This window comes from Drosophila subobscura, chromosome A, assembly GCF_008121235.1.
Source record: "Drosophila subobscura isolate 14011-0131.10 chromosome A, UCBerk_Dsub_1.0, whole genome shotgun sequence".
NCBI classification, from domain to species: domain Eukaryota; kingdom Metazoa; phylum Arthropoda; class Insecta; order Diptera; family Drosophilidae; genus Drosophila; species Drosophila subobscura.
The window spans coordinates 2,872,671-2,900,203 of NC_048530.1; the positions used below are offsets into that span (position 1 = coordinate 2,872,671).

At 45.8% G+C, this 27,533-nt stretch overlaps 1 protein-coding gene across 1 annotated transcript; it reads left to right on the forward strand.

Moving 5' to 3' along the window:
- Positions 1-27,533, forward strand: LOC117903383 (ras-related protein Rap-2b). The gene is made up of 6 exons (XM_034815368.1): positions 1-483; positions 11,618-12,327; positions 14,596-14,827; positions 22,028-22,225; positions 26,275-26,367; positions 26,448-27,533. Exons 2-6 carry the CDS (start codon positions 12,239-12,241, stop codon positions 26,772-26,774), a joined length of 939 nt encoding a protein of 312 aa, XP_034671259.1. The 5' UTR covers positions 1-483; positions 11,618-12,238; the 3' UTR covers positions 26,775-27,533.

Sequence of the window (27,533 nt, forward strand, 5' to 3'; positions counted from 1 at the left end):
AAGTGTAACATTTGTTCAGTTTCAGTTTTTCCCGGGAACTCGACGCAGCGTGTTGTCTTGGCACCGCTGAGCCAGCGCCAGAGTCACAGTCAAAGTCAGAGAGCAACAGCCAGAGTCAGAGTCAAATTCATAGTTAAAACCAAGAGCCATCGAGCAGACAAGGAGCCACCATCCAGGCGTCAGAGCCGAGCTCAGCCTCAAATATTCTGCAATTCTGCATTTTCTGGTTCTTGCAAAAACATTCAATAATTATCTGGTTTTTTTTTGGGTTTTTGTTTGGAGATCAACTGAAACATTGTTTATGTGCTTTTGTGCGTGAAATTAATTAAGAGTTTTGGCTATTTTTTTATTGTAAATTAACTGAAAATCAAAGCAAGCATACGAAAGGAAAGGAAAACGAATCAGAACTCCGCAGAATTGATTGAAAAATCAGTTGTCAAAATTGGAAACAGCAAATGCTCACCACACACCCCCCAAAAGCAGGTACGAAAATATTTTTCAATTATCCATTAATTGGTCTAGAAATTGTAATCGAAATTTGAATGGTTTTCTCAACAATTTGTGGATTAATTCAATCTGAAGTGTTAAACGTGTAAATGGAATGCCACATTGAAACGAATCCAAAGAATAAGTGTTACAAATAAATCTGCTTAAATATTGTGTGATTGTGTGTGGAAAATTGAAGGAAAAATTAGGAATTTGTAGGTGTGTGGGTGTGTAGTTCCCCGAGTAGATATCGCTCAGCTACCGCAACATCCATCGATCCGGGTACGATAATTCATTTGTAATCTACATTGATCATAAATAAACTCATCGCTTGTCATAATTAATTCAATGAAATTCTCTCTCACTCTCTGTGTCTCTCGTTCTCTGATATTATATCGTAAATTATGCGGGAATGGTGTGCTATACGGCAGCGGCAAATTGGAAATTTGTGAGGTGTGTGTCCATCCATCCATTTGTGGCATTGCGCCTACAATGCATTGGACATTTTATGTGCAAACTTTTTCCAAGTTTCCATAATCATAGAAGGTATATGGATTATTGATCATCCATGTCCATGTCGCACTTCGTTTAAAATTTATAACATAAGTATATATATAGTTGGAAACACTTTAGGGGGTTTCATGTTCCAGTTTGTATTCTAATTCGATGCAGCTGCAGGGTATTCAAGTGCTCGACATTTGCAGCTACATTCCACACGGATGTCTGTGTGCGATGATTTATTATTGTGCCATTATTGTCCGCCTCCTTATCGCACTTGTCCCAGTTGCTTGCGGGGGAGCAGGAATCCCTCCAAATGCTTCGCTTCTCTCTCTCTCTCTCTCTTATTTGTTGTCTGTTTGCCAGATACTCGTAGATTTGTGTCATCTTTGGGTATTGCTCATCGGGTTTGGGTCTATGTGTGACTATATCTCGATATAGTCACCCCTGTGCGAGTGTGCGAGTGTGCGAGTGTGTGTGTGTTTAATTCATTAACTGAGTAATCGCAATCGATAATGCGATAAAATATTTATACTCCCGCCAGATAACCCGCTCGGCATCGCTCTCAGTATCTGCGGCTGTCTGTGTTCGACTTTCTCCTTTCCCCATTGTCAGGGCCGACAACTCCGCCAATGGAGCGTATTACTCATCAATGTCATGGCTATATGTAGATATCGCTACTGTCCCTGATCACTTTTCGGGGATCCCGAATGCACAGCCACTGGTGCAGCTTCCCCTTGGGCTACCCACTGAAGTGGAAGCCATCACTGAAAGCTGAAGTGTTGATACAATTTTTGCCCTCATGGCTGGCTGGGGCAGATCGGTTAATGGCTTCCTTTATGGCGCTTCCCAGGAGGTGTGGCTGCTCCGACTCTTCCGCTGCTCCAGCTGCCTTTTGCCTATTTTAATGGCCCTTTGTCTTAGACAACACAAACAGACATAAATTCCTTTTGGGCTGCCATTAAACCAGCTCAATCAGAAAGGGCAGAGCCACTCAGCGGGGTACAGGGAAACATACATGCACATGCTCTTAGGTGGAGTGGAGTGGCGTAAAGTGAAGTGAACTGAAAAGACGAAGACGTAGAAGGGGCTGGCCTCTTAGCCACAGCCACAGCCACAGCCTGGCTTATCTGGCTCGTGTCTGTCGTGCAGATTGACTGTCAGTCACGAGAGAATGAGTCCAGCAAATGATCATAGATATATACATGAAAAGTAATGTGGGTTTGTATCTGTAAATTTCATTGCATGCACTGGCGGCACTCAATTATTTTGTCGGTTAAGTTTAGTTATTCCCATTCGTTGGGCTTTGCGCAGATTCAAAATTATTGAATTAGCTACTTATTTCACTAGAATTTACTTAATGGCTTTTCTAACTGAATAAATTGAATGGAAAGTATTTCTGTGGCATCTGCAGAGTTCTCAATAAAAACATTTCTAAATGTTAATGTGAAATGCGAAAATATTTCACAATTGTGGCAGTTCTGATGGCATAGAATTCTGTGAATTTTCTTGGAATTTTATGGTATTTTTCGCATGCTCTTTCCCAGAATTGGAAGCACAATTATCTCTTCAATTATTATCGTAAAAATAGAGAATAAATTAGCAACATATGAAGCTTATTTCATAATTATTGAAAGCCGCTGCTGAAGGAGCCCGCCAATATCCTGATTATCAGCTGATGTCTGCTGTGTCTTTAAGCTTTTTCTTGGCTCCACTGCCACTCGAATGCTTATAGCCGCTGTGGAACACTAATTGAAATGGCAAGCATGTGACACCAGAGCAAAGTCCGGGATGCCTGGGTGCCTGAGAAACAGGACCAGGTCCAGCACTTCGACTCCGCCTCCGCCTCCGAAGGAGGCAGCAGCAACAAGTCAACAGCGGCAGTCGCGCTGCGGGGGGACAGTTCATTAGGGGATACAATTTAAGTCAACACACGCACACGAAACTAGTGGAAAGTGTCTCATTAGTACGAGCAAGCACACAGAAGCCTCTCCTGGCCAGAACCATAGCCAGAACCAGACCCAGATCCAGAGACCCCTGCCAGACCAGGTCATAATTTCCCTTACCAAGACTTGGCTGTCTATAAAAATCCTCACAAATTGTCGCTGTCGTTGTCGTTGTCGCTGTCGTTGTCATTGTTTGCCGTCGCTCCTCTTAGTGGCTGTTGTCTTCTGACTGCAGTGTTCTGTGCTGTCTGTGCCTGTCTGCTCCGCACTGCTGTATTGGGGGGCCGTAATCGGCGGAATCTGTTGCAGGCATCAAGTTGAAGTTGAAGCTGAACAGGGGGAAAAAGTTGCGAGAAAAGAAACGGAAACTAGAGCGAAAAACTTGGCGAAAAGCAAGTTTCTCGCACGGTGGGCTGGAAATCAATATAAAACAAATAAAGCAAGACAAGTGAATAAGTGAATATTAAATGGGAAATATAAGGGCTAAAAAGGGGGAGAACACAAGATGCAAATCGTAAGGCAGTAGCATAATTATGCTGTATAAATACAAGAAAATTTGCCAAAGGCTTTCTAGATCTCCTAGTGGGTGATCAAGGAAGTCCTGAAAATCAAAGGAAATGAAAACCCATTTAACAAAGAGCTCAAACTCTTAACTTTGACGAGTACTCGTACTCGTAAGGTACTTGTACCACAACCTTCTTCGAGGCTGGCTCTGCTCTTCGCTCTCGTCTGCTGTCGTGCTTGGAACTCGCCTTGAAGCGAACTCGCCTTTGCTCGTGTTTGTTGTGAAGAGGGATCGCATTTGACAAAACCCAGGCCACAGTCTTCCGTTGACTCTATAATTGTCTAAGTCTAATGGCTAAGTTTCGAATAAAATAAGTTCTGCTAAATTACGCATCACGATCAGTGGCATGCGTAGAGAAAATTAAGCTAACTGGAATGTACCTACAAATGTACAAACAAATGTACAAACATATATTTGCACCATGCACACATTTCTTTATTGAAGTCAATGTTCGTTTGCGTTGCCAGCTGACTTTGTTTCATTTTGCTTTATTTTTATTTAAGCCCAAAAGTTGAAAATTCAATGTGGCGCTTTAAATCCTGCCACCACCACTGCTGCCCCACTGTGGCAACGAGCAACAAGCGCCACACATGGCTCCTGCCTGATAACAAAGTGTGTGTCTGCAGCTGTGTTTGGTGTTTGTGGGTGTTTTGTGTGTGTGTGTGTGTGTGTGTGTGTGTGCGCTGCCTCTTGCGTGTGGATGCCGGCATGTCATTTGGCTGTTCGGGTCATTGGCTCCTCTGCGACGCTCCGCTGGTCGCCATCTCCGGCGGCATCGTCCATGTGGGGCACCAGGCCAAGCCAGGCCAGAGCTCTGATCCGTACTCACGACTGTAGCTGGAGTCGCAGCTCCGCCGTCAGCCAGCTCGATGCTTGTTGCCACTGATAAGCCTTAACAGTGGTGGTTGCTATTGTTGCTGTTGCCCGTTTGTCTGTTTGGCTGTTTGGCTGTTTGCCTGTTGACAGTGCGGGTGCCTGCCTCGTTTTGGCCGTGGCTGCTTGGCCCTGGCCATGAGTGTGTGTACTTGTGTGTGTGTGAAATTTGTGTAATGCCTGCGGCGGCAACAGCAACATCAGAAAGGAGCTGCGATGCGGAGACCCATAGTACCGTTCCCCCCTTTTTACGCCCTTTTACCAGTGGCCCTGCTCTGTGGGTCGGGGCGGGGCGGGGTGCTTGCTGAAAAGGTTCCACACACATAGATGTGTGGCTGTGTGAATGTTTTTAAATTGCCTTTTTCGTGTCATTCCTGACACAGACACAAATTTGTGCCTACATAAATGATAAATATGCATGGCCCACCAGTTCCCTGTCGCACTCCCTCGCCGGCCGCTCGCTCCGTGCCACTTGGTGCGTGTTTTGTTTTTGTTTTTGTCTTTGCATTCGATTTGACAAGGGGAGGGGTTTGGGGGGAAGAGTTCCGACTGCTCTTATCTACTCCTCATTCTAAAACAAAACCGACACAAAATGGCATTTATAATTACTTGAGCCCTCGTTCTGCTGCGGCTTTGCGATTAAGCCGATCCGCCCAAACCCCACCAAAACCCCTAGACCTAAGACCCAAGACCCTGCCTAGCCCCCCTAGCCCACACCCCAAACGGCATTTGTGTGACTGTGACATATCAAAGTGTGTCGCCTGCCGCTCATAAATATTCAAATCAATTTAGTTGCAACAAAAAGCTGCCACAACAAAGGGCATGGGCATGGGTGTCATTGGCCTGGGCGCTCTTTAAACTGAATCTATATTTAACCCCCCACTCATAAATTCAGTTTGATTATGGTCTTTGGTGGCGATGGGAGAAGAGTTTCTGACATCGGCAATCGGATAAGTCCTTGGCGCAAGGTGACAGCAAATTTAATGCCACATAAATGAATGGGAAAAATGTTTATGGTTGTGGTTTCGGTTTTTAGGTTACACGATGGGATTAAAATAGCGGCAGGTTGGATTAAATAAAAAGTCATGGAATTAAGATAATTATTTTGAGGATTCCAATGGGATATGCCCCGAAAAGTGTGCTATCAAATTGGTTTGCATTTCGTTCATAAATAAAATCTTTGCACAAGTTAAATTTTCAAACGATTTCTTCAGTTTGTTGTCAGTCAATTATCAATCAATCAATTGGCTACCCCTTCCCCAATGACAAATCACAGTTTTTTTTCATATTTGGGATTACCCTCAAGCCCCAGCAGATTTTCTTTTCGAAAATCCAGAGTGGGGACTTATCCATGTTGGGAGAGTTTTGCTCTACCAGCGCTCTATGGGATCTCCATTCTATTTTTAAGCACTTTTGAGTCAATAAACTGAACGGCAACAGCAGCAGCAACAGCAGCAACGAAATTCGAGCAGCCATATCTATTTGGAGGCCTTTCATTCAAGGATTCGCCATCCAAACGGCTGCCTCTGCGAGAGAGAGAGAGAGAGAGAGAGAGTGTGGCTTTGTTTTGTCATTTATTTGTCTACTGTATTTCCCCATCATTCCCAGCCTCATTTCAGGCACCCAACCCGCCTCGCCCCACCTCCATCCTGATGCTGGCGCTTTTGTGACATTTTCATTTCCGCTCGCCTCACCTCACCTCATCTCGCTTTGCTTTGCTTTTCACTGCTTTTCTTTGCTATTCTGGTGCTTTCTTTTCTTGTGCTTTCCTGGGCCCTCTGATTGTTTATTTGTTTTTCATCAGATTTCCACACTGCCACGGCCACGGCCACTGCCACAGCCAGTGTCACTTCCCCCCATCTGTGCCTTGGCCACTGATTCATTAGCATTCTACCGCGAGTGAATACAAGGGGGAAAAGGGGAAATTTCAGTTGCTGCCCCAAAGGAATTTTGATGTTTATCTTTTGTTTGTTCTTCTTCGCCTTGCTCCTTGCTTCTTGCCCCTTGCCGCTTGCTGCTTGGTGCTCGCTGTCTGCCTGTTGCTCTATCAATTGCTGCCTCCTTTTGTTCCTCGGACGCGCATTCGTCCAACTGCCACTCCCCTGGCCCCATTACAATCAGCCCGTCCTCTTGTAATTGCGTGGATTCCGCTTTGGATTCTCGAAATTTTCGAAGTTGGGGTTCAAATCGAAACAGCTGCATTCGGCCATGAATAGGGAACTAATTTATGTAATTCCCAATTCAGAGAGTCCTTCAAAAAGCTACTCAACTCTAAGGTCTGAGGTCTATGGAGAGGTTCTTCCCGTGGTTTACTATCAGCGGCAATCTCAATCTCTCAAATGCATTGTTGTTCAATTTTTAAATCACATTAATGGCAAAATCTTTTTTTGATTTCTCACTAATTACTGCAACAAAACCTCCACAAAGAGCTCTCAATTCTCGCAGGGATTTCTTACTAAAATTCTAACTAATCCATTAAAGAAGCTCCTCTTTCATTTATCTTTCCGGAAAATGCATTGGTGGATTTTGATTTCCTAAATCATTGTTGCACAATTCTTGTTCTGAAAATCCCATAAAAGCGTGTCCCATTGTGCAAAGAGCTTCCTTTTTTTTGGTCATTGGGGGGGCGGTTAGCTGTTTGGACAATTTTAGTAGCAGTGAGTCCATCAAAGGCACTCGATTTCCGTTTGCTTTGCAGGGGTTGGGTGCAGCGATTTTCCAACTTAATTCTTGTTGTGCATTGTTGGGTTACTTTTTTCATAGTGTTCGTTCCAGGAAATCAATTTGGTAGCTCCATTTTGTTGGACGCGGCGGGGGAGTGCTCTCTGCAATGTAATTGTAAAATATTCTACTCTGAAATCCAGACAACACACTCACCGCCCACCCAATTATAAGGCACGCGATCTCTGGCAAACGACAAAAGCAAAAAGGAAGAGGCGGACAAGAAGGTGGCGCCCACCGGTGGGCGGTGGTGCAGGGAAATGCATGCAACATTTGTGGCTCTTTTGAAGAGCATCTCAAGCCTTAGTGCACACCGGCAAACCCACCCACCTATCCACCTGTTCATAGAAAACCCATGAATATAAGGGGTGGTGAGGGGGAGCTTTATGTTTGTACATAAGTATTTATACCTTTCAATTTTAGTGCTGCACCTGGTTGAAAGCTGGTTACTGGATGGTGGATGCTGAATGTTGGATGTGGATGCCTGCCTCTACCCTCCAGCTCCTCCACCCAACTGCCAGAGAGTACCAGAGTGCCAGATGAGCCAATGTATTCAGGGCCGGGCACGAACCTCAGCCACAACCCCAGTCCAAGTCCCACACACTCGCAAACAAATTCCGAGTCGCCTTGGGTTGTGGCTGGCTGGGGCGCCGGATTTAATGGGGTCTGTTCGTGGACTAATCTGCCATCTGGCGCATACAACACACAAATTGCATTTGGCCTTAGAGCGGCTAAAGGAAAATAAAAACAAAACTAAACTCGAAGCTTACAGCCCTTAATCGGATTCAGAGTAGGTTCCTGGCTGTCCCTACTCCAGGCTCTCACCGCTGAGTCAGGCATAAAAAACTAACAAAAATAGAGCGATCAGTTGTATGACAAAAATATGTCCAAGAACAAGCCATCGTCAGCTGCACCTTCATTCACAATTTTCGTCTATGAGGCATTCAAATAAATCAAAGTGAAGGAATATTTTCTGCACCATAGATTGTTGGGCATACCCAGCTGATACCCTTTTTGCAGCAGGAATTACCGAAATAAAACCATAATTTGTTCCATTGGGGTTTCGTTTCATTTAATTTGGATTCGCCTCGTTTAATGTTTGCTACGTTTCCATGATTATTTATTTCGAAATTCGTTTTACGAGCTTCCCCTGTTCTTGTCCCTGAGCCGCGCACATTCCTGCCATAATTTATTATTATTATCATCGTTCTGCTTTTTCATAAATTGCATCGAATGAAAAGTGGAAAATGTGCCAGATAATAAAAGAAATGAAACGGATGGCGAGATAAAAGAGACAACAGTAGTAAAAATCACTCGTTTCGATTGAATAATACCCTCCAAGTGGGACCCAGAGCTGCCAGAAGTGAATATTTCCACCTTCTGCTGTCGGAAACTTTATTTTTTAATTGTTATATTATTGATTAATAATTGTATGGTGTCTCGTTAAAGATATATATTTCCTATATGCAACTGCAGAAACATGCCATCCGTTCTGGCAGTGGCATTGCAGGAGCCAGGACAGGCCCTGGCGCTTTTTCCCCCCTCGGCCACCCCCTCATTCGCTACATCGCATTGGCAATTTCGTTGACTTTCGCAAAAGTTTATGCAAATCAAATTGTTCAAGAGCCATTGAAAAGTAACCATTTTTTCCCATCGTTCCAACATGACTCTTGCTCTTTCCCTTCCTAGAGGGTCTGACTCTGACTCGGGCTCTGGCTCTAGCTCTGGCCTGGGGAGCATTGTTTGTTGAGCACTTTTCAGGGATGCGCCAGAATAGAGGTAACACGAGAGCAAGAGCAAAAAAAAAAACGAGAAGGGACGTGTGAGACGCTTATTACGCGTCACAGCTTTTATACCCGGTACTCAGTACTACTTCAGAACCTTAGCGGTTTTTTGTCAAATTTTACATTTTTTCTTCATCTGTCATCTACATCTACAACACTTCTCACACCAACACGCTCCTTTAGCTCGCTCCCCTTCCCTAGACCCACACACTGCAGACTCGCGGCAGAGGCAGTGGCCGCACGCTGCAGAAGCTGAATGTGAATGAGAGAATGTGAAAAAAACAACAAAAGCTGCTGGAGGTGGGTTTAGCCCCTGCAAATAAATTTCTTCGTTCTGGCTATAATAATGATCCTATCTGATCCCAATTCGGTGATCTGATAGATATGGTCATTCCCTACGGAATTTATCTTCAAAATTGTAGCTTTGGGAGGTTTTCGCCCTTTTGCGGGGGCGGGGCTCATTTTTGAAATACACTTGTAGCAGTGAGAGCATACAGCCATCTGGATGAAAAATTTGGTGGCTCTAGCTTTTATAGTCTCTTAGAACCAGGCGCTCAGCAAGACGGACAAACAGACATGGCTCTATCGACTCGGCTATTGATGCTGATCAAGAATATATATACTTTATGGGGTCGGAAATGCTTCCTTCTGTGCGTTACATACAACCGTTATTCGCACAAATACAATATACCCCATTTACTCTTCGAGTACCGGGTATAAAAAAAAAATAAGCCACAAAATGAAGAGCGACCCCCCCACAAAAGGCTGATAAATTAATTTAGAGCAGAGAGAAAACTAAAGCTCTGAGCCGGAGGCAGCGTAGAGGAAACCAGAGGACGCAGCAGCAGTTCTCGTAGAGCTAAGCTGAGGACCCTAGACAATGCACAAGAAGAGCCGCAGGCAATTCTCTTTTCTACCTTACCTTCTTCGTGCTAGCAGGACTCACTCTCTCCCTACGCTTCCTGCTAGGGTGGTCTAGCGTGGGCTAATCCATTTATTCGGCTGACTGCAGTCAATATGCCGCAACTCGTTTAACTTGAGCAAATTTTGGGAGGGCCCTCCTAAGCCGCTGCCAAAGTTTCGCTGGCAGTTCGGATCAACTCGTCCTAAGACTCCGTGCACACAGACCAGCAAACACACACACAGTACACCCATACAGCTGCAAAAGTTTGGCTTGCCTAAGCGCTTTTCCGGCTTCCACGATGTGAGAGAAAAACTGAAAGGGAAAGTTCCACAAACTCGAATCTCAAATGCTCTGCCAATACCCAAAAATAAACTGAATGATCAATCTACCATCGTACACAAATTTTAACAATTTATTTGGAAACAGTAATAGATTAGATGGGGATCACTATAGGACACATATCCAATGCGCTCTTTACTTTATGCTCCATTCTATCAAACCCATTCGCTGTTCCTGTCCCTGTGATGGAGTTTATCCACTTGTCGACTACAAAGTATGCATAAAGCATGCCCTATAATTGAATAGCTCTGAAGTGAGCTGTGCGTTGATTCCAGACTGGTTTTTCGGTACCGCATCAGCCAGTCTCTGAATGAGATTTCAAGAAGGTTTCAAATGATTTCCTTCCTTTGCTGCTCCATCTTCTCACTGGCTGATTTTGCTTTTGCCGTTGCTGATGCTTGTTGCACATTGTGCTAAATACAGTTCAATGTGCCACAGCACAAAAGACGACAGCCAGAGGCGGAATGGAAGCAGGGCGGAGCGGAGCGGAGCAGAGCGGAGCAGAGCTGACTAAAACATTGTTCACAGATACAATTATGCGTCTTTTTCGAGGCATTTATTGTTTTGTTGCTGAAAAGGCGTTTCGTGTTTCTAAGTTGGTGGGCGTTGAGTCCCAGGACTCTGTCTGTATGTCTGTGTCTGCATCTGAATCGTGTGTGGCAGATTATATTTCTCTTGAAGTAAATCGCTGGAAATGCATTTGCAATCCCTTTTGGTTCTTGTCTTGCAACGATCCAACAATCTCCCACAATGGTGCTGGGTTTGCTTAATTACTGATTGAATATGAGTCCATCAGGAGACTAAATCATGCAGAAAAGAATGGTAAAATTATTGAAAGCGGATTCGCCTAATATGTTAAAGAAATAATTCGATTGAAATGCCAACACAAGGACACGTTCAATTGCAAACAAAGAAGTAATCGTGCAGCTCTGTAAAGAAAATGCGTTCACTTCATGAGATGGAAGTGGGTCAGGGAAACCCGCAAAATTCATTCCGCTTAATTATCTCCAGCACTGGCAACTTTACAGAAGTACAGCACCCATACAATCCAGGGAAGTTGGTCCATGTACAGGGAATATTAAATATGTAGATTAAACGAGCAGAAGCAGAAGCAGTAGATTTAAATACTCCAATTGAAAAACTAATCCAATTGCATGCACTGCATTGCCAGCACTGCCTGCAGCTAGAACTGCTTTCACCAACACAGTTGTAATGAAAGCAGTTCCAAAGAGAAGGAGTGGCTTCTGTTTATTTCTTCCATCATTTTTCCCCTTGCTTGTTCGTTTTTTAAAGGGTATCGAGCGCTTCGTCAGAAGGTAAACTCTTATTTACATCGCACATGGCTTTTGTTTTCACTCTTATTAAGTAAATGGTTTTCGTTTTAATTTTAATTATCAAATGCTGCCATGGTGGATAAGCAGGGTGTGTGTGTGGGGTGGGGTCTTTAGTGGAGCATTTGTAATTTATGGCTTTGTCTCATCCAAACATTTTCAATTTGCAGGTAAACACGAAAATTGGCGAGGAAAATAATCATCGAGTCACGTAATTAAAACGAAACGCAAGAAGAGCGCAAAGGAGAAGGCGAACAGCAACAGGCAAATATTTGCATACCAATTGTAAAGCCCGAGAGAGAGAGAGAGAGACAGAGAGAGACAGAGGGAGCGAAGGAAAGCGCTAACGGGGCTAATAATAAACTAAGGCCCAACTACCGCGTTAACGTGGCCATAACCATTGCCCGTTACGGCTACAAATACACTTGCACTCACTGCTGATAATAAAACGTAGCGTCGCAAGGCAGAACGAACCAAGCAGTGGAAAGCAGGCCGCGAAGCATAGTGTGAACAGAAGCAAGCAGTGTAAAGCATAGTAAGACGAGAGAGCACAGCAGCGGCAGAGACAGCGACAGCGGCAGCGACAACAAAGTTGCTGCTGTTTATGCAAACGCCGACAGCCAGCATAAAGGGACGCCGAACAGAAAGAGTGTGAGAGAGAGACGTCGTCGTTGAGACGTTGATTTACGGCCAGCCTAAGGAACCAGCAGCAGAGGAACAGAGGTACAGTCGACAGTCAGAGCGACAGCCACAGCCACCGCCACAGCAACAGCGACAGAGACAGCAGCAGGATGCGTGGCCGTCACTTGCGTCGACGCTTCAGCCTGCAGCCGTCCTTCATGAAGGATGACAACAACGAGGATAAGCCGAAGCGTGACAAGTAAGTTATGGCTAAATAAATCTGCAGGCATCTGCAACAATACATACTCGCACACGCATACACACACACATGTACATGTACCCACACGTGAGGGAGCGCGCAAAATCCATTCACGTAGTTTGCCTCATACAGAACGAAAAAAAAAAAAAAAAAGCTTGAACAGGAAACTTGAAAATTTCGAAATGGCATAAGTGTCAGCATTGTATCAGTAGATATTCATTTTCATGCGCTCAGTGAGTGGGAAAACCATGCCAAAACTTATATTTTCCATTGGACTTCCCACACAGAAGAGGTAGGGGAAGCCTCAATCGAAATCATAATTCCATGTGAAAAGTTCTCTGATGATTTGATGGCCTGGCCTTCGAAAGGGTATCCCAAATAAACCAAAAGCAAAAGCCACTCATTAGAAAGTTTTCGTTTTCATTAAGAAAGAGAACAGTCGCAGAAGAACTCGAGCGATTTCCGTTGAAAGTTCAACAAATTTCATTAAAATATTGTGCAATAAATTAAGTAGTTTCTCAGCCAAAGAAGAAATACTTATAAGGGTTTCGTTCCAGTTCCAGTGACGATTGGAAAGGAGGAAAAGTTTACATCAAGTTTACATTTGGCGAACTCCCCCGCGAAGCGCAGCTGCAACCGATTATAGTCCGGGCGTGGGACTTAGGACCAGGACCAGGACCAGGACCAGCTGCCCTGCCGTACAGCAAGTCTGACAGCGAGTCAGTCCAAGTCTCACAATGTCTTTGGTGGGGCGCTGGTGGGAATGACGACGAACTTCAATCGCTGTCCGCAATAATTGCAAAAGAATTTCCAAAGGGGGACCGAAAACTCCAACTTTATCGGAAAAATATGTCAATTGGGCGGCGGCGGAAAAAGTTCTGTCCTGTGAGTGGGACAATGGGTCGAGGAGTTTTCGGTCCAGGTGGAGTACAAGAAAAGATGAGCCGACTGTCAGCCCAGACCCAATTCAATACCCTCCGCGGGGTACAGGAGGAGCTGCCAGCCCCGGCAAACATGTAAAGAATCTTAGCGTTTCTCTTAGGGGCAAACATTTTCATTTCTTCAGCGCAAGTTCAAAGAACGACATGGAAGACACCCAAAAGTACAACATGGAAAATGGGAAATGCGAAAAAGGGACACGAGACTCGGGATGCGGGATGCGGGTAAAGCGTAAAAGGGAAACAGCCGCGGCGGACAAGGCAGTCAGTCAGTCTCCCCCGCCTGATTTCCTGGCCGGACATCGTGTGCCTCCTTTCCCCTGCCCTTCCCTCATGTTTCCTTTTAGTTTGCATACTTTTCCCTTTGTTTTGCCTGTCAGGACAAGAATTTCATGTTTTTCCTGCTTTTGTTTCTTCGTTTCCTCCTTCGTTACACTCGGGCCTTTGATTACAATATTGCGCCCCAACCAGTTTCGGCGGTGAGAAAGGAAAGGACTCATATTTATAGAACCTTTCACCCTCTCTCTCTCGCTGGCAGGGAGAGTCCCAAGGCGCCTGGTCAACAGAATAGCGCTTATTAAAATCCAATATGATCCCGCTTCTGGCTGGTGTGTCTCGCAATTAAGGGCCATTTCCAGCCGATGCGATATCAGATTGGACAATCCATTTCCAGAGTCAACTAATAGTTTTAGCCTTGCATGTTGCATGTTGGTTGATCAGAAAGGGAGAGAACTTTAAAGCAGAAAAGTGTTTAAGCGGCGGAGTAATGTAATTCCCTCGATTCCCAATTAATTTGCACGCGAAACACGAAGCGGCAGTTGATGCAGAGCGATACATAAAGGCGCCACCTTTAAATATGTACACACTGTATATAATGGGTAGGATCCTACAACATACTGTGTCCTTTGTTTGCTTTCTGCCTTCGCTGTGGCTGTGGCTGTGTAGTTGTCCCTGTCGCTGTCGCTTTCCGATGTTGCCGTAATGATTAATTTTAAATGTAGCGCACAGATTTAATGAGCCGCCCAGGGGATAAAGTCCGTCCCTCGGGTGTAAAGAAATAAACAGAAAGTAAGCGAGGGGCAACGGCAAGGCAAAGGAAATGATAACAGAGGAATGGGGGGGATTGATATTAAATCATGAATCAATTTGGACAGCAAACGCAAACGTGTACGTTGACTAGCAAAAGAATTAATTGAATTGAATTGAATTTAACTCACTCAAGTCACGTTTTTTTTAATTCTGCCTCCACCACACACACCACACTTTATCCATTAACCATTTCAATAATCATAACCATGACGATAACGATTCCATTCGTATGTCCATGCAGAGTGGGCAGAACCAATGCGGTGGACGATGCCATCGGACCGGCCAATGCCCGCCACAAGATCGTCGTCATGGGCAGCGCCAAGGTGGGCAAAACGTCGATAATCACACAGTTTCTATACAACACATTCAGCCCAAAGTACAAGCGGACCATCGAGGAGATGCATCAGGGGAACTTCTCCATTGCCGGCGTAAGCCTCACCCTGGACATTCTCGACACGGCTGGCTCCTACGAGGTAAGTGCCACACCGCACACACACACAAACACTCTAACAACAACAAGAACAGTTCATTAAGTGAATCAAAAATTGGGAGCAAGTTTCCTGGCACCCTGACTCCCTTCGCTCCTTGCAGGTTTATCCTGCCGTTGCTGCTGCTCCTGGCTGGTTGTCCGAGCTTGTCCGGTGCTTTTAATTTTAAATAACCTCCTCTAATGGGTTGCAACAGGGCAGCCAGCAGCATTTAGTTTATATTCAATATTTCAAAGAGTTTCCCAGGTGGTCCTGCTGCTGCTGCTGCTGCTGCTGCTGCTGCTGCTGCTGCCAGTGTTCGTCCCGTTCCTGGTGCAGGAACTGCCTTTGAAGCTTTGCCGTCGCAATCTCAAACCATCATCAACATCATCCAGCTGCGTGCCCTTTGTGCAGCGGAAATTACAGCCTGCGATTCAATTTCGCTGCCACTTCCGTCAGGCGCGAATCGAAATGGTTGTTCATGGAAGAAAAATACAAAAAAAAAAGGGAAGAAGCTTACAAATAAAAAAAAACACGCGAGTGAATGAAAGAATGAAGAACGAACGGCAACAGATGTTGAGCAATATGAATGGAGGGGCCCCCTGTAGCCGTGTAGCCGTGTATCCGTTTATATAGTATATGGCTGTACGAGTACGGCTACATGGTGGCTACATGGATGGGTGCAAATGGAGTCAGTCAGGCAGCGAGTGCAGTCAAGTTGGGACCCAAAGCCAAGTGAACTGTGACTCTGGACCCAGTCCCAGTCCCAGTGTCATTCCCCCACATACAGGCGTGTCCTTGGCGCGGCTCTACGTCCGATTTATGTGCTGTACAATGGAATCATCAGGACGGGCATGGGCATGGGCATGGGCACATCGAACACATGCGATAGCGAGCTCCTCGAGTATGAGGAATGGCATGGCAGGGAATGGGCACAAAGAACGAATGGCTGCAAGATGCACTGCCAAATGGGAGCTGAAATTGGAAATGCTGCTACTAATGAAATGGATTTTGCAGGGATTGCTGGATGGGAATCCTTACAGGGCAAATCCCACACCCAATCAGCCCTCAAATGAGCTGCCACATGGCCACACCGAAACAGGCACTTGACAATGCCCCGGGTCCGGGCCCTGCCCCAAGTCACTCTTCAACCCCAACTAGCAGCAACAAACAGGTTATAAATTTGAACACTTTCACGGATTGCTCATAAATTTTACGATCCCTCGGAGAGCGGCAGCAGCCACAAGAGAGAGAGAGAGTATCGAGGGGCTGGGAGCTGGAGTGGCTAGCCCAGCTGGCGGTTGCGAGCATAAATCGACCAGTGGCAGGTCGTCGCAGCATATCTGCACACACTGTACACTGTACACTGTACATATGTAGTTAATAATGGTCCTAAGTGGCGAGTGCTGCAGCAGCAGGCACTGGGTCAACTCTGCCGTCACATAATCCTGATATATATACAACTACGAGTTCTCCGATGCCTTGATTGTGGCTCCAAAAACGTGTAGATTTCCCATTCCCAGTTGGGATTGCAGTTTTTACTATCTTATCCAAGCAGCTCCTTCTGCAGTTCGCTTTTCGCTTCTCGCTGTTCGCTCTGCCATCCATTGTTATCCTCGCATTAGTCCCAGTGGCGCACGGTGCGTATGCGCAATCATTTGCAGCCAAGTGGCAGCCATAAACGGCACTGCGGCAAAGGCAAAGGCAAACAAACACTCAAAAACATAAGCATCACTAATGTACAGTGCGTTTCGTAGCCATAGGCGACAGTACTTCTTTTTGGTCACCGAGTTTCCGTTGCACGGTTTATGCCTAATGAAATCAAGGGATGACTTGTACTCTTGAAACGCACTGTACCACTCATAGTTCGGTCAAGGCTGTGGGAGCATGGGGAGGTCCATAAACTGCCGCAAACACACACACAGACACATTCTGCAGGCCCAGAGGCTGGAGCGGCACCGCAGCCTGGCCAAATAGTTGACACTCCGACGGACGGCTAAGCACTCTCTCTCCCACTTTGTCGTTCTCTTTCTCCTGTGTACGTATGAGTGATATGCCTGCGTGTGCCCAAAGATAACAGACCGCAGGCCACACACACACACTCCAACACTAACACACATGCCACATGCCCCGGGAGTCTCTATCAATATTTGTTACGCAGAAATTACGACCGGAGCAGGGCATAAAATTCGTTGTTTACCCACCGCAAATGGTATTTGCTTAAAAATTCCAATTTGCAAATATTTTATATGAATATATTCTGCACTTTGCCACACCACGACACGACACCTGGCTCTGTCGACTCGCGTGCACTGCACTGCAGACTGACAGAGTCGACTCGTGCATGCCCTTTTCCTCAGCCAAAATTATTAATAATATTTCCCGCATAATGCAACACATTGATGAACCCATTCGAGCCGAGCCGAGCCGAGCCTTGTGTCCACTCAAATGCCGCAACGCTTTTCCCTGGCACATAATTGGATTGTACACCTTTTCGCTTTCGCTTTTAGCTTTTTGCGTTTGTTTTTTTGCAAATCAATAACGTAAATTCTGTGGCCACGCAACGCACTCTGTGGGCTGCCGGTAGGGTTCCTGCAAAGGATGCCAAACTATACACATAATGGCATGCATGGCGCGTATCTAATGGTTGGCAGAGCAAAACACAGTTGACCATTGTACACATAATGGAAAAATGGAAAACTGAAAACATGGAAAGGGTTTTCCCCCCCAACAGATGCTCCACCAAACTCCACCCAGACTAAAACATTATCGAAAGGTGCATAAATGATGGCGAAAGGATGAACAGTGCATGGCAGAGAGAAGGGTTTAAGCTTTAAGAACTATCTATAAGATGCTCGTATCTATGATTGTAAATGTTCCATTTCGGAAACAATAAAGCTCTCAAGTTCAGGGTTCGCTCTGGTAAGCTGATGTTTTGCTGGTTCGAGGGGGGCTGCTGCTCTTCAGCAGTCAGTGGCTTGCCTCAAAACAAAAATTTCACAAAATTCTGGTCAGGCAAACAGAGACAGAGAGGACAAAGGGAGGCACACACGAGGAGGAGCAACAATTGTCTGCGTGTGAATGTAGTTAGGGAAAGTTCAAGCCAAGTTAAAGTTTTGTCCAAATGTAGTTTGAGTTTGAGTTTTAGTTTTATGCCAAATCAACCAAGTGCTCCCTCGCCTTCGCTGCTCTCTGTCTGGTACCCCGAATGCTGATCTAATTGGCAAGGTGTGGCATCCGTTTCCATATGCAAAACAAGTCCGAAATTCAATCAAAAGAAATAGTCTGGCAGCAGGAACGGACACGACAAACAACAGGAATGCAGAAACTTCCAAGTAGTTAGATTTTATTATCTTCAGGATAATGTATTTCAACGGAAAAGGGAATGAATATCCACAACAAAAGTTGAGCAAACTTCATTCCATAACTTGGCATGATATTGAGGTGTATGGCATAATGGACACCTGTCAGATGTGATGATGAAGTATCTGCATACAGTGGATTACTTCATTATGAGAACTGTACGACTGAGGCACTAAGACGACACTCGACACCCACTTTATCAACCCTTCGCCCCCGGCAATCCCTTTTGGTTCGTGCATCCCAATGAATGCCAACTTCTCTTGGTATTGAAATTTGCTTTGCATTGCAACTTACCAAAATGTCCTCGCCTGCATTCCAGGGCAGCCAGAAGCCGGAGCCCAGCAGTCCGTGCCGTCCCTGCTCAATGGGCGTCCCTACGCTCGTTGGAAAGCGCCATCGAAGAATGCGAAACAAAAGTCACACAATCAGCCCGGCAAGTGGCAACCATTTGTGGAGTCCATTGAGAAATCAAGAGCCAGCATATGCACGGCATAAGCCTTTGACAGGAATTGCGATTGGGATGGGGAGTACGACGAGGGTGCAGGGTGCAGGATGCATGGACGAGTTGGATGCCTGGACACGCCATTGAATGGAATGCAGAGAGAGAGAGAGAGAGAGAGAGAGAGAGCAGAGCAGAGCTGTGCTGAGCTGACAACGACAGGAACAGCATGGCATCATTGCGGTGTTGTGCTTCGGTTGTCGCATGTGAAACAAGCGGAAACCACACACAGACAGAGGCGATGGCAAAAAGAATGTCCCAAAAAAAAAGGAAGAAAAAACACCTACACCATTGATAAGCCCGAGCAATCCCATCTTGAGCGTGTTATATACAATAATACGAGCAACATCATAACAATGGTAACTCATCATCGGTCTACTCTACTGAGTTATGTTTTGCTCTGCTCATCTGCCTCTCTCTGTCTTTGGCTGTTCTGCCGGCAGTCAAACAGCCATCGAGCCCATGCAAAAGCATTCTCCAACTCGTTCTGATGAAATGAAAACATTGGTTTTGTCTGCAAAGAAGCCTCTTCCTTGCCAAGTTCAGGAAATGGAAGTGAAAGTAAAAGTCAGGGAAAGGCAAGGAAAGGAAAGGCAAGTCCCTCATGGTAATGATTTCGAGGATGTTGCTTTAGCTGCGGCTGGCCAAAAATTGTCAGAGCCACAAATGCTTTACTTTACTTTTCAGCTGGTGTGTTCGGCCCTTAGGAATGCCTTTCTTTATCGAAATTAATGGAACATTAAAGCCTCCAAGTAGTATACAATAAAATGAAGTACAACCCATTTGTGTGGGCAGAGTTTTTCTTATGCCTCGAAAGGGGTTCGACATAAACCAAAAGGTTTCGATTGTTCGCGTATTCCAAAAGGTATTCAAACCAAAAAAATCGCCACAAAAGTCTGCAGTATCTTTGGTTATTTATTTTTTATTGGACTGAAAGCAGGCAAAGGGGCAACCAGCGCAAAATCGATTATCGTTTCAGTGCGTTCCAAATCATATCGAAGTAGAAAGTGTTCTCTCAGCTCTCCTTTCAGCTCAATATTGAAACATTTCAATTCATTGTTTTATGGCGACACTCAATCGGTAGCCAACACGATTTCCAAGTGCCTCTTCAAGTTCGATTTGGGGTTCGAGTACAGGTAAAAGGATGGACACTCTCGATCTCACTCTCCCTGTTATCTGAGCTGCAGGATACTTGCTGGGGCATTGTGGTCACGAGTAGAGCCCTTTCCTTTAGCGGTGGTTACATTTGTTTTTCTCTCCGCTTTGTGTCCTCCTCCATTCGTTATTTTTTGCGCTTTTGTGGGGGTTTTTCATTGGGATTTTCAATTTTCAGCTGGTCAGTGGGCTGCCTTTTATTAACACGCTCTCCATAGAGGCACAAACTCTCTGCCTCTTTTGCCCGTCGAGTTGGCTGTGCCTCTGAGGGGTGTTGTGAGGGTGCGTATTCAATTTGGAACCGGCGGAACTGGCGGGCGCATGATTTTGAAAGCCATTATGTTAGGTACACAGCTCGGAAGGAGTGGAGCGGAGTGGAGTGGAGTGCGGTATGTGTGCTTTGGCCAAAATGCTGCGGTTGCGGTTCCTCTCGGCTGGCAGACAAACGAGACAATGGAATGGGATATGTGGAGCCCGTAGAATGGAGCTCCCAAATCAGAGATGAAGGCGATGAATGCCAGTGAACCTCTGACTGTACCTCTCTGCTCGTTTGTGGCGCTAATTCGTTTCAATTTTGGTATGATTAATTTTGTTTGCCATTTTTGAATGGAAGCTGAATCATTCGCTCTACTCTGCGCTGCTCTGCTCCGCTGGTCTGTTGTTCTTGTTGAAAGATTTAAGCACACAATTCACAAATTGCATACATCCGTGTCCGTGTCCGTGTCTGTGTCCGTCTGTGTCTGTCCGTTTGTCTTTGCTTGTCCGTGTGGTTGTGTTCCCTCGTTTTTGGTCTCTGGGTTGGGCTGCCACAAATGTGAACATCTAATGACATGGGAGACGTCGAGTGTGGCAGAGTTGCCGGCAGTTGAAGGTCAGATATGGGGCCTGGTTCGGCCATCAAGGACTTTTAATTAAACAAAAGGGCACGCGGACAGCCATGAGTGTATTCCTTGACAAACCCGCAACCGTTTGCATTCATAGGCCACTTTTCTGCAAATATTAATTACGGGGAATTTGGGGGCCGCAAAATGAAAGCAGTTCCCGAAGGCAGAAGAGCTTATGCACGGCACGTCTGTGGCATTGGGTGTGCATATGCATGGCACGTAATTGCCAATGGGAACAACACGAATCACGAATTAGGCACGCGTGTCGCCAGAACGAACCCAAATGCAATCGAAGCAGGAGGCAGCAATTGAGAGACAAAAATATCCTGCTCCTTCCCATTGCCAACGAATCAATCGCACTGCTTGCGGGTTGGCCTGTGAAGCAGTCACACTGCTGGCAGGAATGGGCAGGAGAACTGCTTGTAAATAGACGAAAAGCCAAAGAAAAACTGCTTTATTCGATGCTGATGCTGCTAACATTACGGTCTACTTTGGTCTCTGCTGTTACTCTCCTTACCGCCTCTCTACTGTTGATATGCTGTTAATGTAATTCTGCTGCTGTTTGCTGTTCTGCCGCTGATGTCGTGCTACCATTCCCTACTGACCACTGGTTCCCACTGCTTCTTACGCTTGCAAATATGTATGTATAATCTGCCTTAGCATGAAAGAAGATCCTCCCACTATATCACACAAAAAACAGATAATTCATGGTTTGAATTCAGTTTTACATTTTTCTTACGAATGAACCTCGTCTTTGGAAGTATTTAAGAGTGGAATATTAGAAAATTATGCTAACACCCGCTCGCACAAAAGAAAAATTCAATTTTCGTTTGCCACCTCCAGCCTTCAGCCACACACTCCACTCCACTCCATTCCATTTTATTTTATTTGCCATGCCATATTTCAGTACGTAGCACATTTACCAGGCGGAAAATTGCTCACTGAAAAGTGTGAAAATGTTTAACGGGCATAGAAAACGAAATTTACATGATTATCTGTGATTATTCAAATATATATGTATGTACATATGGGAATGTACATATGTACATATGTATGTGTATGCATAAGTATGTTTGTGTGCACATATGTATGTATGTGTTTGAAGCATATTTGAGAGGACTTGTGTGACAATATAAATTTATGCAAATTATCATTGAGGAAACAATTGTTGTTGATGGCTTTGCCCCGCTTCGGATGATGTGTCCCCCCCCCCCAGCCGTAGCTGTACTCACAATTTGCATACTTGCTCAGCACTCACCTAACTTTGTCTCTCTCTCTTTGTGTCTCTTGGTTTTTTTTTTGCAGTTCCCGGCGATGCGCGCTCTCTCGATATCCTCGGCGGACGCCTTCATCCTGGTGTACGACGTCACCGACAGCAGCACTTTCGAGGAGGTGCGCGCCATACGCGACCAGATCCATGAGACGAAGGCCACCACAGCGGTGCCCATTGTGGTTGTGGGCAACAAGATTGATCTGCTTGCCGACCCCGAGACAGAGCGTGAAGTGAGTATTGTAATGGGGACTATGATGGGGATTGGGATTGTCTGATGTCTGATGTGGTCGCGGTTTTGTGGCAAGGTCAATGCGGTGGCCCTTCCCTAATTTGCATCAATTTTAATTGCCGTCCACAAAAGTGACTGCGCCCCTTAAAGGAGTAGAAGAAGGAGACAGCCTGACCGCTGTGATTGTTGTCTTTGGCAGTGCTTATGTGTATGTGCAATAACCGTTTCGTGCCACATGCCACATGGGCACTCCCCAAGTGCCGCACGCCATCGAAGTGCCACAGCGGATGGGGTGTTTTCAGCAATTATGTAAAGTTTGTCAAGCGTAACCACCGGAGATGGTGTGGGTGGGCCATTGTGGGGGCCATGGAGTGACAAGAGCAGAACCAAAACAGTTTAATCAAAAGTTTTCAGTCCAAAACTCGAACCCGAACCCCAGCCCCAGCCCCAACCCCAAGCGAAGCGAATGGAAGGGGAACGTATGGGGTTTGGGGGCGTTGCGAAAGTCAGTTAAACAATTTGTCAGAATTTTAGCCAAGCGCCAAAATAATTTGTATATTCAATAGACAGTAAAAGCTCCATGCGGAGGACTTTTAGAAGACCCAAAGAATGATGCTCAATGGAGGAATTTTCCAGAGAGAATTCGGGATTAATTTATTTGACTCAACAGTTGACCCCAAAGATGGTTCAAATTGGGGATTTTACACTCCCACTGTACTGCGATCCCAATCATTTTTGCCGCCGAAGGTCGATCCCCCAGCCAAGGGAAGTTTCACTGTACATTTTTGGGCTAATTTGTGGCTTAAATAAAATCTAGGAAAGTGCAAAGAAAACTTGTCAAGCGTTGAGAGAACAAGCAATGAGAGGGACGGGAAGGCGAGTGGGGCTGGATCCAAAAATGCAACACTTGAAATTCCAAAGTGAGTGTGGCAGAGGGTTATAAGTTGGTCCAGAGAGGGTGACAAAGTGGCAAAGTGGCAGCGTGCCGAAGCGACAGACCTTCGAATAATGTGCAAACTATGCGCGAAAGTCACACGAAATGGAATGTCATCAAATGTGGCAGCGCAGCCCCCAGTCCCTACCCCCACCAAACCCAACCCCTTCACCAACGTTCTTTGTGGGTGGAGGGGCTTTTGCATAATTAGTGAAACGCCAGAGCTGAAAAGTATGCAATATCCCACGCGACAAAGTGGAACTACGGACGGATGGAAGATGAACCCAGAGATGGAATGGGCACAGTTCGTGTCCGTGCCTCAAGCACGGCGACTGTAAGCAATCAATCAATCAATTAATCCTGTTTATTTTGTATCTCCTTCGCTTAAAAACTAAAACTATTCAAACAGAAGAAATCCCCAGGGGAGCGCTTAGTTTTATGCAGCTAAATTGAGTCTCAAAATTCAGTGGATTCGTGTGACAGGCCCCATTTGCCATGTGCCATCTCCCAGCAGAGCGGCAGGCCAGTGGGCCTGTGGATGGCAGCATCGCTGCAGCTGTGGTTCCAGTGCTCCCCTCACTTCCCCGCTTGCCGCCATCCCATTCAGAGCATTTGCTGTCAGGCGGCTGCATCGTAAATTTTCGCACAGCCAGCGGGGAGGCAGGGCAGGAATTTGATAGACGAAAAAATAGCAGAAGGAAGAAACTCGAAACAGGCGAATGAAAGACGAAAGACAAGGAATGCGAAACAGTCAGGAATGCAATAGTCGCCACTCAGCTGCCACTTAAGGGAATGAGCGAGGACTTGGACTTGGGCGTAGAGCACACGGCACTTGCGTTGGAGTGTCGAAATTTGTCCAAAATTAGCTCTCTTTAAAGCTGTTATTATTACTAACAGATGAGCCACACATCGAAGCGGTTCAAGAAGTTCAATAATTGAACGTGGATAAGGAAACTCTTAGATATGAGTTCCAGCAGAGCCACTGCCTACTGTGCCATATATAGGTCAGCATCGCAAGAAGCGTTCCATGTCCATAAGAATATGTACGTATGTACATATATACTACACGCAGAGTTAAATGCAATCAGCAATGAAATAATCTCGAGTCAAATACCCCAAAATGTTATAATAATAATAACTGAAACTGCGCACACGACTCGGGAGGGAGTACTTTGCATATCTTAAACGATCATCGTTTGGCATGGACTGGGACTGGGTCTGGGTCTGTGTCTGAGGCCACAGCTGGCCATTTGGGTTCTGCATAAGTTCTGGCCACAAATATGGGGGCGACTCAGCGACCTAGCCCCGGGGCCCACGACCAAAGTGATTCTAATAAATTCAGGCACGAAAACTAAGAGAAAAAACACGCATAGGGGATGGGGATACATACGGTGAGGGGGAGAACTGTCCCGGAAAATTCCACTTTGATTGTCAAACTTGAAAGTGAAACGGGAAGCGAAAAAATGGAGAGTGGAAAGTGGAAAACTGCGCAACGGATGTACTGTAGCTGAAGCAAATTCGGGTCTCAATCGAGTGTCAAGCGAAATGTAGAAATGTTCGGTGCCTAATTTATGCAAGATGTTAGCTACAACCAGCCGCCAGATATCAAAGGCAATCATTTCAGTTTCGGTAAAGGATTAAATGGAACAACACACTTCCATATGCCCAAGGAATACAGCGATCAATCGGTGCTTAAATTCTGTGACTTTCCTTCTCCGGCATCCTTTTTATTGTCATTTGAATCCGTTTTCACTTTCTACTTATTTTGTTGACTTTCGTTTGGTCAGCTTCATTTGGGGCTTTATACATTTTAATATTCTTTTATTTATCTTTTGCGTGCCTGGCCTTCGTCTTTCCCAGCTCCCTTTCGTTTCGTTTTATACTTTTCCTTTTCTCTTCCCTTTTATGCAGTTGCTGGTGTTTTATTTGTCACTTATTTGGTGCTTCTGTTTGTCTGCTTTCTCCTCCTTCTATTCCATTGCACTGCTTGTTGCGGACGATTTACCGACGCCTGCATAAACGACTTGTTTTCTCTCTTTGAACCTTCCTAACACTGCTTGCTTCCCCCTTAAAGGCACTGAACTGCTTGCTTCGCCCTTAAAAGGGGACACTGCACTGCTTGCTTCGCACTTAAAAGGGGACACTAAACTGCTTGCTGTGCTCGACTCTTCGCTGCTTTATACAGTTAGCTCTGCTTGCAATTTCTGTGTGTCTCAATCTGATCGCTGCACGTAGCGGAGTATCTGCTGTAATTGCGGCTCTAACGGCTGCTTTCAGTTGTACACTGCTCGCCACTAAGCCCTGTGTAAGTATATCCACTGCCTGCTTGCACGGCACTGTAATGGTTTTGTCCTCTATCCGCCCGTCCGCCCCTTGGCGGTGCGGTGTATTGACTTTAAGCGACTTCTGATATAATAAAAATGCAAATTTCAGCAAACGCCAGACTGTCGCGCCCCAGCCCATGACCCTCCTGTGCACCCCACACCCACCCACCGCCTCATCATCTTCTCTTACTTTTTCTTTTTCTTATCCTACTTCTTATTCTTTTTCCCAACGAAGTGAAATCAACTTTTTGTTGGTGGCTTTTGGGGTTCTTTTTTCGTGTTTTTTTTTATTATTTAATTCTTTGTCTTTGTGTGTGTGTGTGTGTACAGGAACCTTCTTCGGGGCCGTGGGCAACTTATTCCTTCGATTCTGCACTCGTTTTCCGAGGCTGTTCATTCGGAAGAATTGGGCCCCCGCACACGGTTCTCTTGAAGTCCTTTCGAAATCCTCGCCTCGGCTTCGGTCCGGCTTGCCCCAACAAAGTTGGCGAAATTTCTTGTTTTTTGTGTGTGTGTTTTCTCTCTCCCTCCTTCGCTACTGCTTGCGTTTTATTCCTACTTTTTATCGCCCCAATTTAGACGTCTTTAAGGATTTCGATGCCGATAAGAAATAATAAAGTTCCGGGTTCATTGTCTGCGATTTTCGGTTGGGGGGCAGTTTCGTAAAGTTAACGCGTCCACGTGTCCAATGAGGGGGGAGAAGTGAGTGGTGCAGAAGAGTTGTTCGAATTGCCAGTGAAGAAAAAGGACCCGAAAACAGCCCTGAGTCTAAGTCTTCTCATCTTTTTCCAGGTGGAGTACGCCACCACAGAGTCGGTGGTGACAGTCGATTGGGAGAACGGATTCGTCGAGGCCTCGGCCGCCAGCAACGACAACGTCACGCAGGTGAGTCCACACTCCATCCGAGAATACATCCATCCAAATAAAGCCAATCCTATCCGATGAAATTCCCTTCGAATCCACAGGTGTTCAAGGAGCTGCTGACCCAGGCCAAAATCACCTACAACCTGAGTCCGGCTCTGCGCCGCCGCCGCCAGTCGCTGCCCCAGCAGATCGGCAACAATGGGCCGGGCACACCGCTGCACCATCATGGCCATGGCCATCATGGCCACCACCAGGGCGGTGCCGCTGGGGGGTCAGCCTCCGGATCGGCCTCCACCTCTGCGGCAGCGGCCGCAGCTGCCGCTGGTGGCCACGGCTCGCATGCCCCAACGCCGGCACAGCTGCAGCACCTGCAGCGCATCCAGGAGCGCAGCATGGGCGCCAAGCGCAACTCTTGCACCATCTCTTAAGCGGTGCACCAACGAGCAGCATTGAACGAAGGCAAAGTCCAACAAAGAATACAATTATATATGTACCAACTGAAGCTAAACTAAACGGTCTCCTACAAACGGTTTTCAATATTTCTCCAAAACAATACACTCAGACTCAGACTCAGACTCATACTCAGACACAGAGTTGGGTTCGATTACGATCAACCACAAGCTCTGATGATTGAACCTTTACACATACAATACAATACAACGTAGCCTCGACTCAAACGTACCTTGCCATCTATTGCTCTCTTGCTATTATCGCTCCAATTACGTAGTACCTACTGCTAGTACCAGTCACGGATTTTGGTGGCAACTTTTGCCTCTGGTTTCCCCACTCTCAGCGCGTAATGCATGCATACAAATATATTTACTCGTAAACTCGTAGTCAATGAATGTTGTAGAGCAAAAAACAAGCCCTAAACTCCCAAGGTTAATCCCAAATATTAGACCATGAAATTAACTTATTCAAAAGCAGCAAGCAACAAATAGCCGATTGTTAGCCGATCAAATATGATGGCTCGAGGATGCAGATCGAAAGCAGAACAACAACAAAACTCAAAAGCAACAAAGGCAAAACTAATCGTCTCTTTTATATGTGTGCGTGTGTCTGTCTCTGTGTACCTTTTAGCCGTGTGCGTGTGTGTGTCTAGTTGCAGCTTCTTCATTTTTCCACATGATGCAGGAGCTGCTATATGCTCCACCTACATATACATACATATATATAAACATCATGCT

Excerpts from the sequence above, each read along its gene's own strand:
- LOC117903383 (XM_034815368.1), top strand. The coding sequence starts at position 12,239 with ATGCGTGGCCGTCACTTGCGTCGACGCTTCAGCCTGCAGCCGTCCTTC. Across the intron at positions 14,828-22,027 it reads ACACGGCTGGCTCCTACGAG|TTCCCGGCGATGCGCGCTCT; the intron begins GTAAGTGCCACA and ends TTTTTTTTGCAG. Across the intron at positions 26,368-26,447 it reads GCAACGACAACGTCACGCAG|GTGTTCAAGGAGCTGCTGAC; the intron begins GTGAGTCCACAC and ends TCGAATCCACAG.